Source organism: Zeus faber (assembly GCF_960531495.2).
Source record: "Zeus faber genome assembly, chromosome: 11".
NCBI lineage: Eukaryota > Metazoa > Chordata > Actinopteri > Zeiformes > Zeidae > Zeus > Zeus faber.
In genome coordinates, this window is record NC_137205.1 from 17,517,632 (window position 1) to 17,534,477 (window position 16,846).

Consider the following 16,846-nt stretch of genomic DNA (forward strand, 5'->3'; position numbering starts at 1 on the left):
GCTTTTGTTTGTGGAGCGGGGCGGCCAGGTGCACATATACAGAGTATCCTGAGATATCAGCTCCTCTAGTAGACAGCTGCTGTCAGTCCCAGTTACTGGAGAGACTGGAGGATACACAGAGTGTGTGTGTGTGTGTGTGTGTGTGTGTGTGTGTGTGTGTGTGTGTGTGTGTGTGTGTGTGTGTGTGTGTGTGTGTGTGTGTGTGTGTGTGTGTGTGTGTGTGTGTGTGTGTGTGTCAGTTACACGCACACACATTCGCATGAAACCAAGTGCCACACTATGTCAGGAACCTGAGAAGGGACTCTGCTGCTGTGTGTGGAGCTGTTATGTAAAACAGACCACTGGCACGTTTAAAGCGGTAATCTGTAACATTATTTTGTAAAAAAAAAAAAAACAATCCCATATTTAATATTTATACCATGTTTTTTGAGCTGGTACGGCCATTTAATGTATTCACCCTATTAATATGCTTCTCTATATGCTGTTTCCATTGTTGGCGGTGGGGCCCGCCACTGATTGCGTACATGTGAGAAGCGAAAGGCGGCCACAGTGAATTAGATAAAGCAGCGAAGCTAGTTGTGGTCAGTGAACTGTGGATATGAGAACGGCCACCCTCGGATTAAAAATAACCCCACCAGCTCGAGTGACCCCAGTAAAGAAAATCCAGATCAATTGAGGAGGAGGCAAACTTTGAAGGAAAGAAAAGCGTCTGGAACGAGGACGAGGGCAGACCCCGACGTCGGAAAGAAGAAGTTGCGGTTTTGAACGGGGCTCTGGGGCTCTGGGACTCGGGACAGTCGTGTGCATTCTCACTTGAAACACTTGTAAAAAAACGCTCTTCAATGCTGTTGTTTTCTGACGTTGTCTTTGGCAAAATGGCCCGATGATGACCGTTTGGCCCCTGACGTTCCTTCCTGTTTGCTCTCTTCTGCAGCGGCTGAAGGATGAGATAGCAGAGGTGACCAGCGAGATCGAGAACCTGGGTTCCACGGAGGAGAGGTAAGAGCAGGATGGGACCTCGGACCACACACACACACAAATTCACCCCCCCCCCGCCACTCTCCCCTCTATCACCCATACCATCTAAATTGGATTGCTGTTTGCCTTCTATTAACTTAGCAAATGATGCCGTGAATAATTAATGTTAAATGGCCCCTCGTATCACCCTCCCGACCCCCTCCCATATTGGCCGTGCTTTTAAGGCTCCTGATTCTTTAAATGTTTCATTCCCAGTAGCCACGCCCCTCCATGATGGCAGGCCCTGGTGAATAATGCAGGGGAGGAAAGTAGACAATGCACGGTCCCAGGAGAGGAGTGGGGGGGGGGGTGGAGGTGGAGGTTGTGTTTTGTTTCTACTCAAGTGGACGAGAGATTCCATCACCTGCAGAACATCCCTTAGAAAACCCCGGTTGGCGCAGGTCGCCTCCTGATCCATTCCCGGGCGAGACGGACAATGCACAATAAAGGAGCTCGAGCGCCCCCTCAACGGCGGCGGGGCAATGCCGGGCGTCTGCCAGACAAAGGCCGGAGGAATGCCGCCGCAGAAAGGGAACCGGTTGGGAGCGGGCGGCGACCTCCCCCCGCCGGCCGGGTCGAGCGGGCATTGGCTTCCCAGGCACCCGAGTCCCCGAGAAATGAGTTTTATTTTTCCGTATGTGGAACGAAGGGGCTTTTCGATAACTAAGCAGAGTCGTTTGAGTGTGAGAAATACTTTCAGGAAGTGTGAATTATTTGGTTGTAATCGGTGTCATCTGTCACAATAAGAGGCCAGTGCAAGGTTTTTATTTTTATATTTTTTTGTCATTCGATGGATTGGTGCGTGATGCCAATTAATCTTTTAATTGGGGGGGGGATTTTCTGACCACAACTAATGAGACAAAAATCCCTCATAAAATCCAAAAACTGTCCTCTCTGTTCCAGGAAAAACATGCAGAGGAACAAGCAGGTGGCCATGGGCCGGAAGAAATTCAACATGGACCCCAAGAAGGTAAAACACAAACAAACAAAAAAACAAAAGAGGGTGTCTGGATCTTTGAGGCCTTACACACTATCCAAGCAGGGGTGTAACCTCTCGCACCCCCCCCCCCTCCTCCCCCCCAGGGGATCCAGTTCCTCATCGAGAACGACCTGCTGAAGAACACCAGCGACGACATCGCTCAGTTCCTCTACAAGGGCGAGGGCCTCAACAAGACGGCCATCGGGGATTACCTCGGAGAGAGGTCGGGCGCCGACGGCGTGTTGCATATCTCTCTCTCTCTGTCTCTCTCTCTCAAGTCAAGTCTGTCTCTCTTTCTTTCTGTGTGTGTGTGTGTGTGTGTGTGTGTGTGTGTGTGTCTCTCTCTCTCCCTCTCTCTCTCTCTCTCTCTCTCTCTCTCTCTCTCTTTGTCTCTCTCTGTCTCTCTTGCGCTCTCTCTCTCTCTCTCTCTGTCTGTCTGTCTTGCTCCCCCCCCCCCCCCCCTTCTATGTCTGCGATTAGTGCACGTGTCCCACCATGTGGTTGGATTCTGTGATGACCCACTTCCAGATCGCATAGTTTCCCTCGCACTCAGTTCTTTGGTCAGACAGACACGCCCTTCCTTCCTCCCTCTTCCCAAACATCCAGTTGACCAGTCCCATGTTTCCATCCTCGGAAGACAGCGTCCCTTACTCGACGGGGGCCGGGGGGGGGGGGGGGGGGGGGGCGCGGCGGCGGCGGCGGCATCTGTCTTTGATTTGTCCCGTTTGTGTACGATGCCGGAGAGCCGGTCTTCTGAAGACACGCGGCCTTTCCAGCAGGTTCCCGGGGGGGCGTGGTCGTTCCCGTCGCGTGGTGAGTCACGATGTGATTGGTCAGAGGCTGGCTATGCGGCCGCTCATCTTGCTCTCCAGGGACGATGACAGAGTATAAACCTGCCAATGCCACGCCCTCAGAGTCAATCTTCCGGTCGCTCCGAGGTCCCCGGGGGCGTATCGTTAACTCTGGGAGGTCCCGAGTGTCGGAGATGACCTCACGATGAAGATTGGATGATAAACGAGGAGGAGGAGGAGGAGGAGGAGGAGTAGGAGGAGGCTAGCGTGCTCAGGGGGAAGATTGTGTTAACGGCTGGAAAAATGTTATAAAATAATAAAATTCGGCTTTGTCTTGTCTCCCGTAGAGATGACTTCAACATCCAGGTCCTCCACGCCTTCGTGGAGCTTCACGAATTCACGGACCTCAACCTGGTCCAGGCTCTCAGGTGCGGCCGCGAGACACGCTCCCACGTGAGCTGCTTAACATTGACCAAAACCCAAATGATTGTGTTGATGTGTTGGACTTCCTTTGCGTCGCCGCAGACAGTTCCTGTGGAGCTTCCGGCTGCCGGGAGAAGCGCAGAAGATCGACCGCATGATGGAGGCCTTCGCCCAGCGCTACTGCCAGTGCAACCCGGGAGTTTTCCAGTCCACAGGTAGAGGGCGTCGCATAGTTGCGTAGAGTACTTATCTGGACTGTATGCTATTTCACAACTTTTGTGTCATTTCTATGTTTTTTATCTATCTATCTATCTATCTATCTATCTATCTATCTATTTTTTAGTATTGAAATCGGTCCAGAAAATTGTGATTTTGGTGCACCCAATAATCTCAGCAATTCTTGCAAACTCTTGAACTTGAACTTGAACTTGAAGATCTAAATTGCTGCGAATTTTCCCCATTAAATAGCCAAATCAACATTATCTTCTGTGGGAAGACAGAGCCTAACGTCAGTGGGTTTTCTGTGACATGCAGCATGTGTATTATCACAGGAAGTGATGACATAATATGGCTATTTCTTCATTGGTGATAGTTAAAAATGTTCTCATTTAACTTGCAATTTTTTTTCCAATTCACTCAATTGTACTGGGAAAAAAAAACCCACAAACTCTGCAAATTGCATCGTAAGTTTGGAGAAAAGCAGCTGGGAACTCGGGGGGGGGGGCGGAAAAAAAGTAGTCCTTGAAAGACGGTGAGATGCAAACTGTAGTCATGACCTTTGACCCTCTAAACATGAAACAGTCAACTGAGATTCTTCAGCCTCAGCAGTTTTGTTTTGTTTTGTTTTTTTTGGTCAGTCAGTGTGCATTACAGTAACAGGATAAAACAGATAGAAGCTTACAAAATACACAGGGATGACATTTAAATGAGGAATTTTAAATAAGGGGAATCATAAATATATTTTTATGAGTGAATGGAACACGGCTCTCCCCGTTCCTCCATATAAAACAACTAAAAACCGTGTGGGGGGCGGGGCATGGAGGAACGGGGCACGAGTAGGGATGGGTGTCATTATGATATGAACGGTACTACAACTCATACTGATAGTGCTTATCGATCCAGTACTTAAAGGGCACTCTTATCGCTTCTTTAAAAAATAAAATAAAATAAGAGAAAAAACTAAAACAAATTAAGAGCAGAATTAACACTGCTTTATTTTCTGCCTAGTTACAAACGGGTTCTCTGGCCTAAAAAAATATAAAATCCATTTTATTCCTTTCTCCTATACCGTGAACAGTACCGGTAACGTCAGAGCTCATGGATGAAACGGTCTTTAATAATTTAGCTCCTGGGTCCGTTTAAAACCCGGTCGAGTATTCCAGTCGAATATTCCCATTGAACAGCCAAATCCCATTCAACTGACACAATTCTGTCGACTACAGCTCTAGCACTGTTTTCCACCTACAAAATTGGTGGTTTTGCGTCCTTTCTCCTCAAAATTCCGACTGTTTTCCACCTACAAAATTGGTGGTTTTGCGTCCTTTCTCCTCAAAATTCCGACTTTGCATGTGTGTGAACGTCGGGGTCATCGCTGGTAAGCAAAGCTGTGGCTTCAAATCCTGCCACTACCTGTGTCTTCTACGTGTAGTGAAACGCGACCGGCTCGGCCGTCAACGCTCACCTTAGGTTGTCGCCGCGTGGGAGCAGACGGACAAATCCTGTTATGATCCATGATCCATGATGCATCCAATGAGTGATTTCCCGGAGCGCCATGTTCCCTCCATCCCTAATGTTTACAGTCGCACTCGCTCCCACGTGCAGATAACGTAAAGCACCGTGATGTCAGATATCGACTTAAAGCAGTTCTGCCGCTGATTTGCGACCAAGCTTAGGGGCGGTGCCGTGCAGCGGTCCTATCACGTGAGCGTGATCGGATCACGTTATGTACTCGTCATTGACGTACAGAAACCCAGTGAGACCAAATGATTCCGAAATCTGGTTACCGATCACAGATATGAACCCCAAATGCGGGGTGACGAATACGAAAACAAATTTTTTAAAAGTTATTATTGGGGTCTACTGTAATATTATTTGTTTTTTTATTAGTTATTATTATAATTGTATTAGTAATTGGTTACACTACTCGTGCCCAACACTGTTTCCAAGCGTGTTTGAGAAGCGTGTCTGGCTTTTTTTCCTTATTTACTTCCGAGCGGGACATAATGTCTGCGGCAGACTGTCTGCCTGGAACGGGGGGGAAGCAGATGGAAGTGAATAATGCATTTAGGGGTTTGTTATGTTTAGGTTTTTTTTTTTTTTTTCCACCCACCCAGCCGGCCAGATAGAGTGCTGCTGTGTCAGGCAGGCGGCTGACCGCATCGTCTCTTTACCCATACTCTCACACTCACACACTCACTCACCTACACACTCACTCACTCACACACTCACACAGTCACACACTCACACATTCATTCACTCACTCACACACTCACACACTCATTCACTCACTCACTCACTCACTCGCACATTCACACACTCACACACTCACACACTCTCGCAGCCTCTCCTAATTGACATTCATATTTAAACACTGCATTAAACATGGCTGCTGTTCTTCTCCTCCGTCTCTTTCGGGGGGTTGACGTGTGAAGCGGCTGCAAACCATGGCTTTAACTCTTCTGTTCCCTTTACACAGCATCTTAAAGAGTGTGTGTGTGTGTGTGTGTGTGTGTGTGTGTGTGTGTGTGTGTGTGTGTGTGTGTGTGTGTCTGTGTGTCTGTGTCTGTGTGTGTGTGTGTGTTCCAGATACCTGCTACATCCTCTCCTTTGCCATCATCATGCTGAACACCAGCCTCCACAACCCCAATGTGAAGGACAAGCCCGCTGTGGAGCGCTTCATCTCCATGAACCGCGGAATCAACGACGGCGGAGACCTGCCCGAGGACCTGCTCCGGGTGGGTGGAGCTTAACCACTCCTCCGCTCCGGTCCCCTGCTTCTCCACCTCCAAGTCCTATAGCCGTTCCCCAGCCTCCTTACCGTCCTTTCTTTTCCTCGCAATCCTCCGTCCCTTCTCTGAGCTTCTATATCTCTACCGGGCGGTTTGGCGGACGCAGTTTCGGCCTAATCTTAGACCACGCCACATTTTTAATCTTGTCTAACTGAGACGGCCCCTCTCAGTCATGCTTTGACATAGTCTCAGACGTGCCCTCGTTTAAAAAGAGATGAGAGCTAATCTGGATGGAAGTGAAGCTTAAATGAAAGACGGCCGGAGGCAGGTTTTATCTCTGGATGGATGGAAGTGGCCTCCAGGTCGACCAGGTTGATCTGGACCAGGACCAGACGCAAGGAGTAGGAGCAGTGACTCGTCCTGAGTGGCCTGAGTCTCGGACTTCCTAGTCCACAACTAATTCATCTTAAATTAGGCAACGCCTCAATAGGATCATCTTAGTCCTGACTTAGATTAAACCCCGTCTGCGAGACCGTCCCTTCATGTCTCCAGACTGGATCAATATTCCAACTCTCCCCCTCCCTCCACAGAACCTGTACGAGAGCATAAAAAACGAGCCTTTCAAAATCCCAGAGGACGACGGGAACGACCTCACACACACCTTCTTCAACCCCGACAGAGAGGGCTGGCTGCTCAAACTGGGTGAGGAAAACAAAAAAAGAAAGAGGTCGAAGAACGCAAGCAAACAAACAAAAGTCAGAAATTCAGAAGGATTTTGTTCACATGAATGTAGATTTCAACTTCAAAATCCTTGTTTTTCTTTTAGCTTGTAATGTATTCATATAATGGTAAAAATGTATAGTGGACCCATGAGGTCGCGTGTGTGTGTGTGCGTGCGTGTGTGTGTGTGTACACTATAGATATTAGAAGAGCCCCCTGCTCGCTCAAATGTATAATTAATATGGCCCTGAGATTAGACCACTACATGAGGAGAGTGTTAAATAATTCAGCACCATGCGTATTCAAAGACTATCTGACACGCACACACACACACACACACACACATATATACACACACACACACACACACACACACACACACACACACACACACACACACTTGTACGTCAGCCCAGTTGATCCACAAAAACGTACAGACACACACACACATGCAATATCCACGTGATAGATGGATGTTGTGTAGGCTTATTTGTGTAGTGTGTGTGTGTGTGTGTGTGCGTGTGTGTGTGGCACACATGCTATACAAAGTGCTCTAATAACTAGTTTGGGCTCCTGGACTCTCCACTGCCACTCCTGTGTTTCTCTTTGAGATCTCTCCGTTTTGTGCAGATTCACAATGACGCTCACCCCAAAGCACCAAGTGGAATTGAAACTCACCAAATCATTGTGAATCTTTACAACTATTGGAACGAGGAACCTAATAATATTAATAATAATAATAATAATCTTGCCCCCCCCCCCCCCCCCCCCAGCGAAACCCCAAACTTTCAGAATTAATATGTATTAATATGGGTTTTAACGGAAATACACATTGAATACAGCAGAACGGGACTTGAGTGTGATGTACTGCTTTACAGCTGTCACTGAGCAGAGCTCCCCCCGGTGGAGGAAATGTGGAAGAGCATATACTGAACAAATCGAAGAAAACAATCTTTCTTAAACATGGTTGAACTTTACTGCAACTCAAATCTGTTGATTACAAATAAAGTTGTTTGTTCAGTGCCAGGGCTGTCAAGCAGTGCATCGAAAGCCTTCTCTGACCCAGATATAAAAAAAAACAAAAAAAAAAAACAAGGATTTTGGTGCTATGATTCCTTACCGTTTGATTTAATTTATTTTGTTTCCTTTTCCTCCTCGTTTGTGTGTGTGTGTGTGTGTGTGTGTTCCCATGATTTTGGCTGTTGTCTTTCCTCAGGAGGTATGTACACCTGCTCTTCCCAAAAACTAGCCCCATCTCTCGGCTCTCTCAGGTGCTTTTTTTGGTGGTCCGTCGTGCTTCTGTTCTCCTTCACCTTTATTTACTTTGTGTACCAGGGGTTGCTTATTATGTTTTATTTATTCATTTTAGTTTTTTTTTTGTTTTTTTTCGTGTGTGTGTGTGTGTGTGTGTGTGTGTGTGTGTGCGTGTGTGTGTAGGGGGGGTCCCTCCATTCAGTTTAGTATCATGCTGTTGTACGTTTGTATGTGTATTTGGTCTCATCACACTGGCGGTTTGTCCACGTGTCTCCTGGATGAACGGGTTGCCAGGCGGTTGCCAGGCGGTTGCCAGGTGCATCCATTAACCTGCGTTCACAGCCCCGACACCCTCTGGCAATTTAACCTTTTTTTTCTTGTTGTTGTTTTCACCACCTCGACGAGCGGTGCGATTCTTATCCGTGTACGTTCTGCTCCTTGATCTGTGCTATTTTTTTTGGGGAGCTGCAGTATACACCTTCAAGTCCACTCAGTAAAGGACCCCGCTCATCGATCACGCTGCTATCTTACGACCTGGTTGCCCCGGGGGGGAGTGGATGGAAATGGGAATACTGCAGCTACTTTGTTCACCCCAAAATGGCTCTGCTCTGCCTGTCTTGCAAAAAAAAAAAAACCCAAAAAAACGGTCTGAGCAGGGATGGGGTGCTAGACTGGACAGGACTGGTGTGGACTGCTGCTGAAGGCCTGTGGGTGGGGAGCAGTATAGAGGGGTGTACAGTAGTGAACAATATATACTGTATACAGAATCAGTCATTAAATTTACCTTATGAGTCAATATTTTTTTACTATATATTCTATGATATAATATCTTACAAAAGGGTTGAATGATGGCCTGCTCCCTCCACATGCCCAGCCCGCCAAACTCCCCATTTCCCCCGGTTGGTTTCTTCCACTCCAGCCGAGCACGCCCTCCCGCTCTGCGCAAAAAATCTCCGGGGACCTCCTCGCTCGTCCCGGATGTTTTCATTTTTTTTTTGTCCTATTATCTCACATTCTGACCGATCCGATCACAACTCCCAACCCAATCAACGCGCTCCGTGTGTGCGTGTGTGTGTGTGTGTGTGTGTGTGCGCGTGTGTGTGTGTGTGTGCGCAACGCCATCATTGTGTCTGCTGTCGTCCAGAGCCCCGGGTGGAATTCTCTCTCTCTCTCTGTAGATCTTAACGTAGATCCGACATCATGAGATCTGATATGATGGGATATCATATGCGGTCCCAGCGCTGCTATATGATAATGAAATACAAAAGTGTGCTGTCCTTCCTTAAAAAGTGTGTGTGTGTGTGTGTGTGTGTGTGTGTGTGTGTGTGTGTGTGTGTGTGTGTGTGTGTGTGTGTGTGTGTGTGTGTGTGTGTGTGTGTGTGTGTGTGTGTGTGTGTGAAGTGAAGTAGCTCTGCTCCTCTTCCGTTCCCCGGTTGGGGGTTCCCAGAATGCCGCGGATGCACTAACACCGGTGGCGGCTGCTTTTGGATCCCGTTTACCGGAGAGATTTGACATTTCGGCGTTCCGATTAGAAAAGCTGTCGCTTGGGAGCGGCTCCCGGCGTTCCCGGCGTCGTGCCGCGGCTCTTTAGTGAAGTCTTTTAAACAAAAACCCCCGACGGGAAATTCGCGATCTGAGGCTTTTGCGGTGCAGCTGAGCGTGGGTTTGCCATCTGCCGCCGCCGCCGCCGAGATCAGGGCCCCCCCCCCCCCCCCCCCTCGCAGGAAAGCGGGTGGTGGGGGTGGGGGTGACGGAGGCGGGTGACGGAGGGGAAGGAAGGTCGTCCACAGAGCGGCGAGCATTTAGTTTGAACTCGAGGCGCGCCACGGAGCTTCGCAGCGGCTCAGAAAACATACGAACCGGTGCGGGTTTGATCATTTCCAGGGTCGTCAGTTTGGGCTTTTGCCCTTCATTGCGTTCGCCCGGAGCTGTGCGCCGAGTCGTGGGCCCCCTGCCGCGTTTTTCGGAGACGGTTCCTCCGAGTCAGCGACTCGGGAGGTGTAGGGCCCGAGCCTGAGCTGTCGAATCCTCAAGTAATCGCCGTGAAACACAATTATTTGAGCTTCATCGCGAGCGTTTTGTGAAAAAATCCTTCCGATTCCGGGATTGACTTTATACGTTTTCGTCCAAATTCAAAGGGAATTGGAAGATAATGTGAGAAATGTTGCAACTAAGGGTTTTTGCGCCTTCCTCCTACTCCACAATCGTACGTTTCCGTCCAGATTTCAGGGAAACTAAGCCAGTGTTAGAAATGTTGCAACGAATTAAAAACATAAAAAGGAAATGAAATAGATAATGTGGATTTCCACATTAAAGTGCATTTCCATCATTTGAGTTGAAGCAAACGAACCGACCGCCTGGATTATTATTACGGCCCTTGTTCACGCAGTAGATGTGTGTTTTAACGCTGTTGTAGCAGTTTAAACCGCCAACTCCAAAATGCCCGTGATTGTGGCAGCCCTACGTGAAGCCTGATCCCGCTCCCGTTCCTGTTTAGAGAAAAAAAAAAAAAAGAAGACCTTCAGCAGAATATTGATTGACCCTGCGACGGGGTCAGATAAAAAGCCTAAATGTCATGGATTAAAAGTCGCTCAGGTGAATCCATTCCTCCGATATGTCTGAGATCGAAAGGGTGTTTTGATGCCGACGCACACGGATAGCGTCGCCGGTGGTGGTGTCCGAGCGCATGCCGCTTCGCGGTGCAGGTGGTGGATCGGTGCATATTTTGGGAGAGGGATCGCCAGGAAGTTTGCATCTGTCCGTCTCTCCGTACATCTGTCTGCCTGTCTGCCGCTCTGCCATCCGCTGTCCGACGCCCATACTCTGCCCTCCCTCTCTCTCTCTCTCTCGCTCTCTCGCTCTCTCTCTCTCTCTCTCTCTCTCTCTCTCTCTCTCTCTCTCCCTCTCTCTACTTCTCACGTTCTGCCTCCCTGACATTGCACTCCCTCTCCACAGGGGGGCGCGTGAAGACCTGGAAGCGGAGATGGTTCATTCTCACAGACAACTGTCTCTACTACTTTGAGTACACCACGGTGAGTGCAGAGAGTGGAATATCGGGGTATTTTTTATATTTTTATTATTATTTATTTTTTTTTGCCTTGAGTGGAACCTTTAATGCGTGTGAGCAGATCATCTCAATGCTCGATTTTTTTTGTCTTTTTTTTTTTTTAAATTTATTTATTTTATTTTAATTTTTCATTCTTTTATTTTATTTTATTTTTTCATTTTTGTCACTTGTTTGCAGGACAAGGAGCCCAGAGGAATTATCCCGCTGGAGAACCTGAGCATCCGCGAGGTGGAGGACAAGAAGCCTGTAAGGACACACACATTAATATGACAACAACAAACAGTGCGTGGATATTACACTAGGATTTAAGGATTTAGGGGTTAGTGACAGTGCACGGCCTCATTCGTTTCTGTTGGATTTTTTTCATTTATTATTATTTTTTTTAATATCATTTCCAATCTGTTCCTGCAGCTGCATCACAGTTCCATTGTCTACAATATGACTTATTTTAGAGAGAATTTGAATTAAATTTTTAGAACATTGTACACTCCAAGAGTACAGGAACTATAGAAAGTAATTCTTTCCTGAAAAATGAGTGATTCAATTTTCACCTTAAATGCAAATCAGAACTGCACTTCTTACTGGTATTATAATATTGTAGTTGAGGTTAGTGAGTCAGGGACCAAAAAGCCCCAAAATGTTTCCCAATATCAAACCCTGTGAGCGGGGTTTTTAATCCAACCTCTCTGTGTGTGTCCCCCCCCCCCCCCCCGCGGTAGAACTGCTTCGAGCTCTTCATCCCTGACAACAAGGACCAGGTGATCAAGGCCTGCAAGACGGAGGCGGACGGCCGTGTCGTTGAGGGCAACCACACCTTCTACCGCATCTCCGCCCCCACCACCGAGGAGAAGGACGAGTGGATGAACAGCATCATGTGAGGATCCTTCCTCCCTCCCTCCTTCCTCCCTCCGCTTATTATCAGACACGAGGAGAACATTCCGAGTCACAGCCATAAAATTCTAATGCTGATCGGCAGTTTAATTGTCTTTTTTTTATGATTATTATTAATAATTTGATGCCACGATCATAGTGTAAGCTTATGATAGAGTAATTATGTTAATGTAAAGTGATGTCATAACTATTGCAGAAGAGCCGTTTATTGACCTTGAACGCTGGACGATAACCATTTTAAGAACCATTTTCTCCTCAACTGGTGGAAACGCCTCCTCTTCATTCTGTTGGTTGAAGCATCTCCACATTTCAAATGTTGAAACATTTCAATTGTTTCAACATTATCTAAAAATTCCCTTATTTAAATGTTACCAATTTGGACGAAAATCTGGGGATTCTTCTCAATTGAGTGAATTTTCCGATCATGTCATCATGCCACAATTGTGATCCAGAGATTAAAAAAATGATATCGCTTATGAAATTTAAGTCCTTGAGCAGATCTATTTTGTGATTGCGTTCAAATTTTTTTTAAATTTCTGATAAAATGACTGAAATGAAAAGACGGTTGTAAAGTAAAAACCGCTCGATCTGTGCTTGAATCAACTGTAGCTGAATTAACCTTGAAAGAGGGTTAAATCCGTCGAGCCGGTTCAAGTGATCACTTCTCCTCCTCTCCTCCCCTCAGAGCGGCCATCAGCAGGGATCCCTTCTACGAGATGCTGGCGGCGCGGAAGAAGAAGGTGTCGTCCATGAAGCGGCACTAGATCCGCCTCGCACTCGACAGAAAGAACTTTGGGGAAGGCAGGAAGGAAGAAAACCGAGCCTGCTGTCGCCGCCGTGTGGCCGCAGCAGGCAGTGCGGCCCCGCCACTCGCCTGTATCGCTGTCTCGCTTCTGGAACATAGAAAGCTGCTTTTTGGACTCTTAGAGGTGGAGGCGTGGCCGCGGCCTCGCGTGACTCGACTGCCGGTTGCTTTGTGTGTTTTTGGGCTGAGACGGGTCCAAATAAGTTGCAACTCACGTTCCCTCAGGCTTTACTCCATAACTCGACCTACACAAAGAATGCGCCTTCACTCGTACGGCCGCCCGGACACGACGTTTAAAACTACTCAGCAGGTCTGACCCCCCCCCCACCCTCCCCCCAACCAAAATACCCACTAGCTTTTCCGAGAGGAGCTTTTCTTCTTTTGCCATGGATTCTTCATTTTCTTTCTCCGCTTATTAGTTTGTTTGTTTTTGGGGTTTTTTGGTTCGTTTTGTTTTTTTGAGTGCTCTTGCGATGAAAGCAGAGCAGGGGAGAAAGCTGACCACTTGCCAAAATGTTTGTGGTTTTGCTAAATGTTGCCACTCAGGAGTGTGCGTGTGTGTGCGTGTGTGTGCGTGTGTGTGTGTGTGTGTGTGTGTGTGTGTGTGTGTGTGTGTGTGTGTGTGTGTGTGCGCGCCTGTGCCTGTGCATGCAAGAAAACCTGGCCCGCCTTCCAAATTCAACCCCAGCCATATCCTCGATTGCCAAATCCAATAATAATCCAATTGATAAATAAACGTTTGTTTATAAAGGGTGGGGCTCGCGTGTCCCCCGGGGCTTTGGGCTTCCGACTAAAATTCAAATCTCACCTCCCCTGCGGAGGCCTCCTGGCATCTTGCTCTTCCAGAGAAGAGGGACGGAGATTCTGAGAATTTTGTCTGTTTGCTTGTCGTCTCAGTCATGCAACAACAAAAACAAAAGAAAAAACCTGTGTTGGTTTCTCTCTGCGTGCAAACACACGCACACACGTAAAGGCACATTCACAGGCGTGCCATGACATACGGTGTCGTATGACCAAAGGCAATCCCCCGACCCACACACACACACACACAGTGACATTTTCTTTTCTTGCGAGATGCAAAGCTATTTGGGATCCTGGGGGAAAAACCCAAATGGAGCCTTTTCAATCGACACAGGAAACGCTGCTGGAAAGCTTCAGCGATTCACGTGTTTGACCTTTTCTAGAGCTCCCTCCGCCGGGCGTCCTTTCCCCGCTCCTCCAGTTGAAAATATCACATTTCGTTTTCAGGCCGCAGCCTAAGCTCCCCCTAAAGCTATTATTTTTTTACTTTTTGTTGTTGTTGCATAATATGCCTTGAAAAATGGCTTTTTCCCCGCTTGGGGGAGGGGGGAGGGTGTGTTCTCCGTTGTTTTTCTACGGTTTCGCTTTAGAGGAGAGACCCCCACCAACCAAGTGCAGGTTGCAACAGAAAGCCAGTGTGTCGCTATCTCAGGAGTTTCAATAATAAAGAAATACCCCTTGTATCAGGAATGGGCGCGTACATTGTTTTGTTGTTTTTTTTTGTTTTGTTTTGTTTTGTTTTGTTAGTTTTTTTGCCTCCCCCCCCCCAAAAAAAAATGCAGGATTATAGTGGTTGATTGTAGATGTAGGACTTCACTTTAAGATAGTGATATAGCAGCTATCTCTCTCTCTCTCTCTCTCTCTCTCTCTCTTTCCGTCTTTATTTCCCAATCTTTCTCCTCTCCGCTCCTCAGAGTGCACTGATAAGGCAAAGCAATCATCGATCTAGACAGTATTGGTTTATTTATCAAAAAAATTGTACATACTTAAATGTATAGTCGGTATTTGTCTCCCATCATTTTGCCTTTAATATCTTACTGTAATAGTTCTAGTAGAGTTTACTTTTTTTTTTTTTTTTTTTTTTTTTTTACCCTCTGTCATTCTTTTTTTTCATTTTTTTTTTTTTTGTATCATCATTGTGTTTGATTCGAGGTTTCTTTCTCTGCCATGTAATAAAGCTGAAATAAAAGACGGAATTGTCACACATGCCTCCGAACCCTGCATGCCTGCACTGGGGAGCCGTGGTGTCGATTTGACTCTGATCAAAAAAAAAACCATTCCAAGACATTATATATCACATCGTTCCCATCAATGAAATTAAAGATTATATACAATTAGAGATGACAGAGAAGTAAACAGCCGAATTAGTCAACTATAAAACCTACAGGTTGTTTACCAAATGAACTGTAGTGTAGGTCGGTGTAGTACTTGATTCGTCCGCTAGGGGGTGATCTGTGATCATGGTTCTGTTCTGGTTTTACTGAAACACAGTGTATCCAAAATAATACTTTGAGAGATAAAAATAACAATGTGATTGTTTATTACGGTCTCATTTGAGCCGGAGGTTCCATGCCATCATTATATGCATTGAGGGCAGCACGTGGTGTGAGCTCGGGAGTGTGGCTTCGTCTGAGCTTTGGGGGAAGCCCAAAAAAATGGAAACCTGGCTTGTTTGAAAATAATCAGTACAATCTGTTGCTTCAATTTATAGCTCCCAAATTTCCCACAACATCATTATATGAGAGAGGTATTTTTTCCCCACTTGACTATTATTTAGGAGCCAGCAACCCTTATTCTATGTGGTACAATTCACAGCCCATAAGCAGCAGATTAGATAATAATAAATAAGAATCTTTCTTACTGTAATTTCAAAAACATCACTGATCAAAATGCAGATGTTACACATGACATATATTAAATATTGCACATTCAACATTGGCTGCTTTTATTATCGCGTACAGAATGGAGGGCGCTCCAAATATGGCAAACCTATTAAAATAATAGTTTGAATGAAATATGTATCAGTCAAATATCCTATTATATGTCTCGGTCCCAGAAATGTACCGTGACCCCGCGTGCGTATCAAGTGACCCCACCCGGGGCCGCGACCCCCGGGTTGAGAGCTTCCGATGTAACCCACGTCCACACTCCCTCTCCGTCTTTCCCCACAAGCACCGCGGCCTTGTCTGTTTTCAAGTGTTTTTCACGGACTCAAAGTATTTACTGACCGACGGAGCTGTGGGGGGAGCTGGGAAGGGTCGATATTAACAGGTGAATATGCATCGTATCAAACGATGCCCGGAAGAGGAATCAATAGGAATGACTTTCTCCAATGGAACGGACGAGCTGGAAACACAACGGTGTAAAAGGCCAAACCTGTTCCCAACGACTAATGGCCAAACCTGTAACCCATAACAGGAACCCATTGATAACGTTTGTCCCTTTGACCTCAATAGTAATAATAATAATAATAATAATAATTATAAATAACCGTTGACAGAAAGCAGGCCTACAAGTAACGTGGCCCATTCTATTTGACTTGATTTTACCTTTTTTTTTTTTTTTTTTTTTCAGACGTTAAAGAAAACACGGGAAATAGCCATGATATAAAGAATAAAGGAAAAACAATAAACAAAAGAAAAAAAACATTCTGCAAATTGTTTCCGAAAAAGTAAAAAAAAAAAAAATCTATTAAAAAGTCTGTAAAGGAGCAGGAAGGAGAAAACACTTACTCGCTCCTACTCACTGTTCTCTTTATCCGGATTCTCTCTTCACAGGAATCGATTCCATCCGGGTGAGATTTCACTCAAAATTAAAATTGAAATTGCACCTCTGGCCCACAGCATGTTGGAATGTCTTCAAAGGTGAAGTAAAAAAATTTGATAAAATAAAAAAAGGTTGAAAGTGACCCTCGAGGCTCAGGTTACACAACAATAAAATAAATATTTGAGTAGATGTGGGTTTAATGAATGGCTTGACGGCTAACCGGTGACTCATAATTCCGTTGGAACCTAACACTGGTATTTCCCATTGAACCGAGATCCCGTCGTCGCTAAGAACTTGGAAGCGCGGTACAAAGTTCGGCAGGAACTGTGTCAAGCTGATCCTGGAAGCGTTTTAACTTCAGGTGTAGTATTGCAAAACCCACCT

General features: G+C 46.3%; 1 protein-coding gene across 2 annotated transcripts in view; it reads left to right on the forward strand.

Annotated features, from left to right (window-relative positions):
• The window catches only part of cyth1a (cytohesin 1a), a 52,312-nt gene extending 37,414 nt beyond the window's left edge, over positions 1 to 14,898 (forward strand). For both annotated transcript variants that reach the window (XM_080008905.1, XM_080008904.1), the window contains exons 3-13: positions 935 to 999; positions 1,921 to 1,987; positions 2,101 to 2,219; positions 3,135 to 3,215; positions 3,313 to 3,425; positions 6,016 to 6,164; positions 6,749 to 6,860; positions 11,088 to 11,164; positions 11,377 to 11,445; positions 11,919 to 12,073; positions 12,776 to 14,898. In XM_080008905.1, coding sequence (XP_079865031.1) covers positions 935 to 999; positions 1,921 to 1,987; positions 2,101 to 2,219; positions 3,135 to 3,215; positions 3,313 to 3,425; positions 6,016 to 6,164; positions 6,749 to 6,860; positions 11,088 to 11,164; positions 11,377 to 11,445; positions 11,919 to 12,073; positions 12,776 to 12,854 — 1,086 coding nt within the window. In that variant the 3' untranslated portion in view covers positions 12,855 to 14,898. The remainder of the gene's footprint in view (positions 1 to 934; positions 1,000 to 1,920; positions 1,988 to 2,100; positions 2,220 to 3,134; positions 3,216 to 3,312; positions 3,426 to 6,015; positions 6,165 to 6,748; positions 6,861 to 11,087; positions 11,165 to 11,376; positions 11,446 to 11,918; positions 12,074 to 12,775) is intronic.
• Positions 14,899 to 16,846: the final 1,948 nt, after the last annotated feature.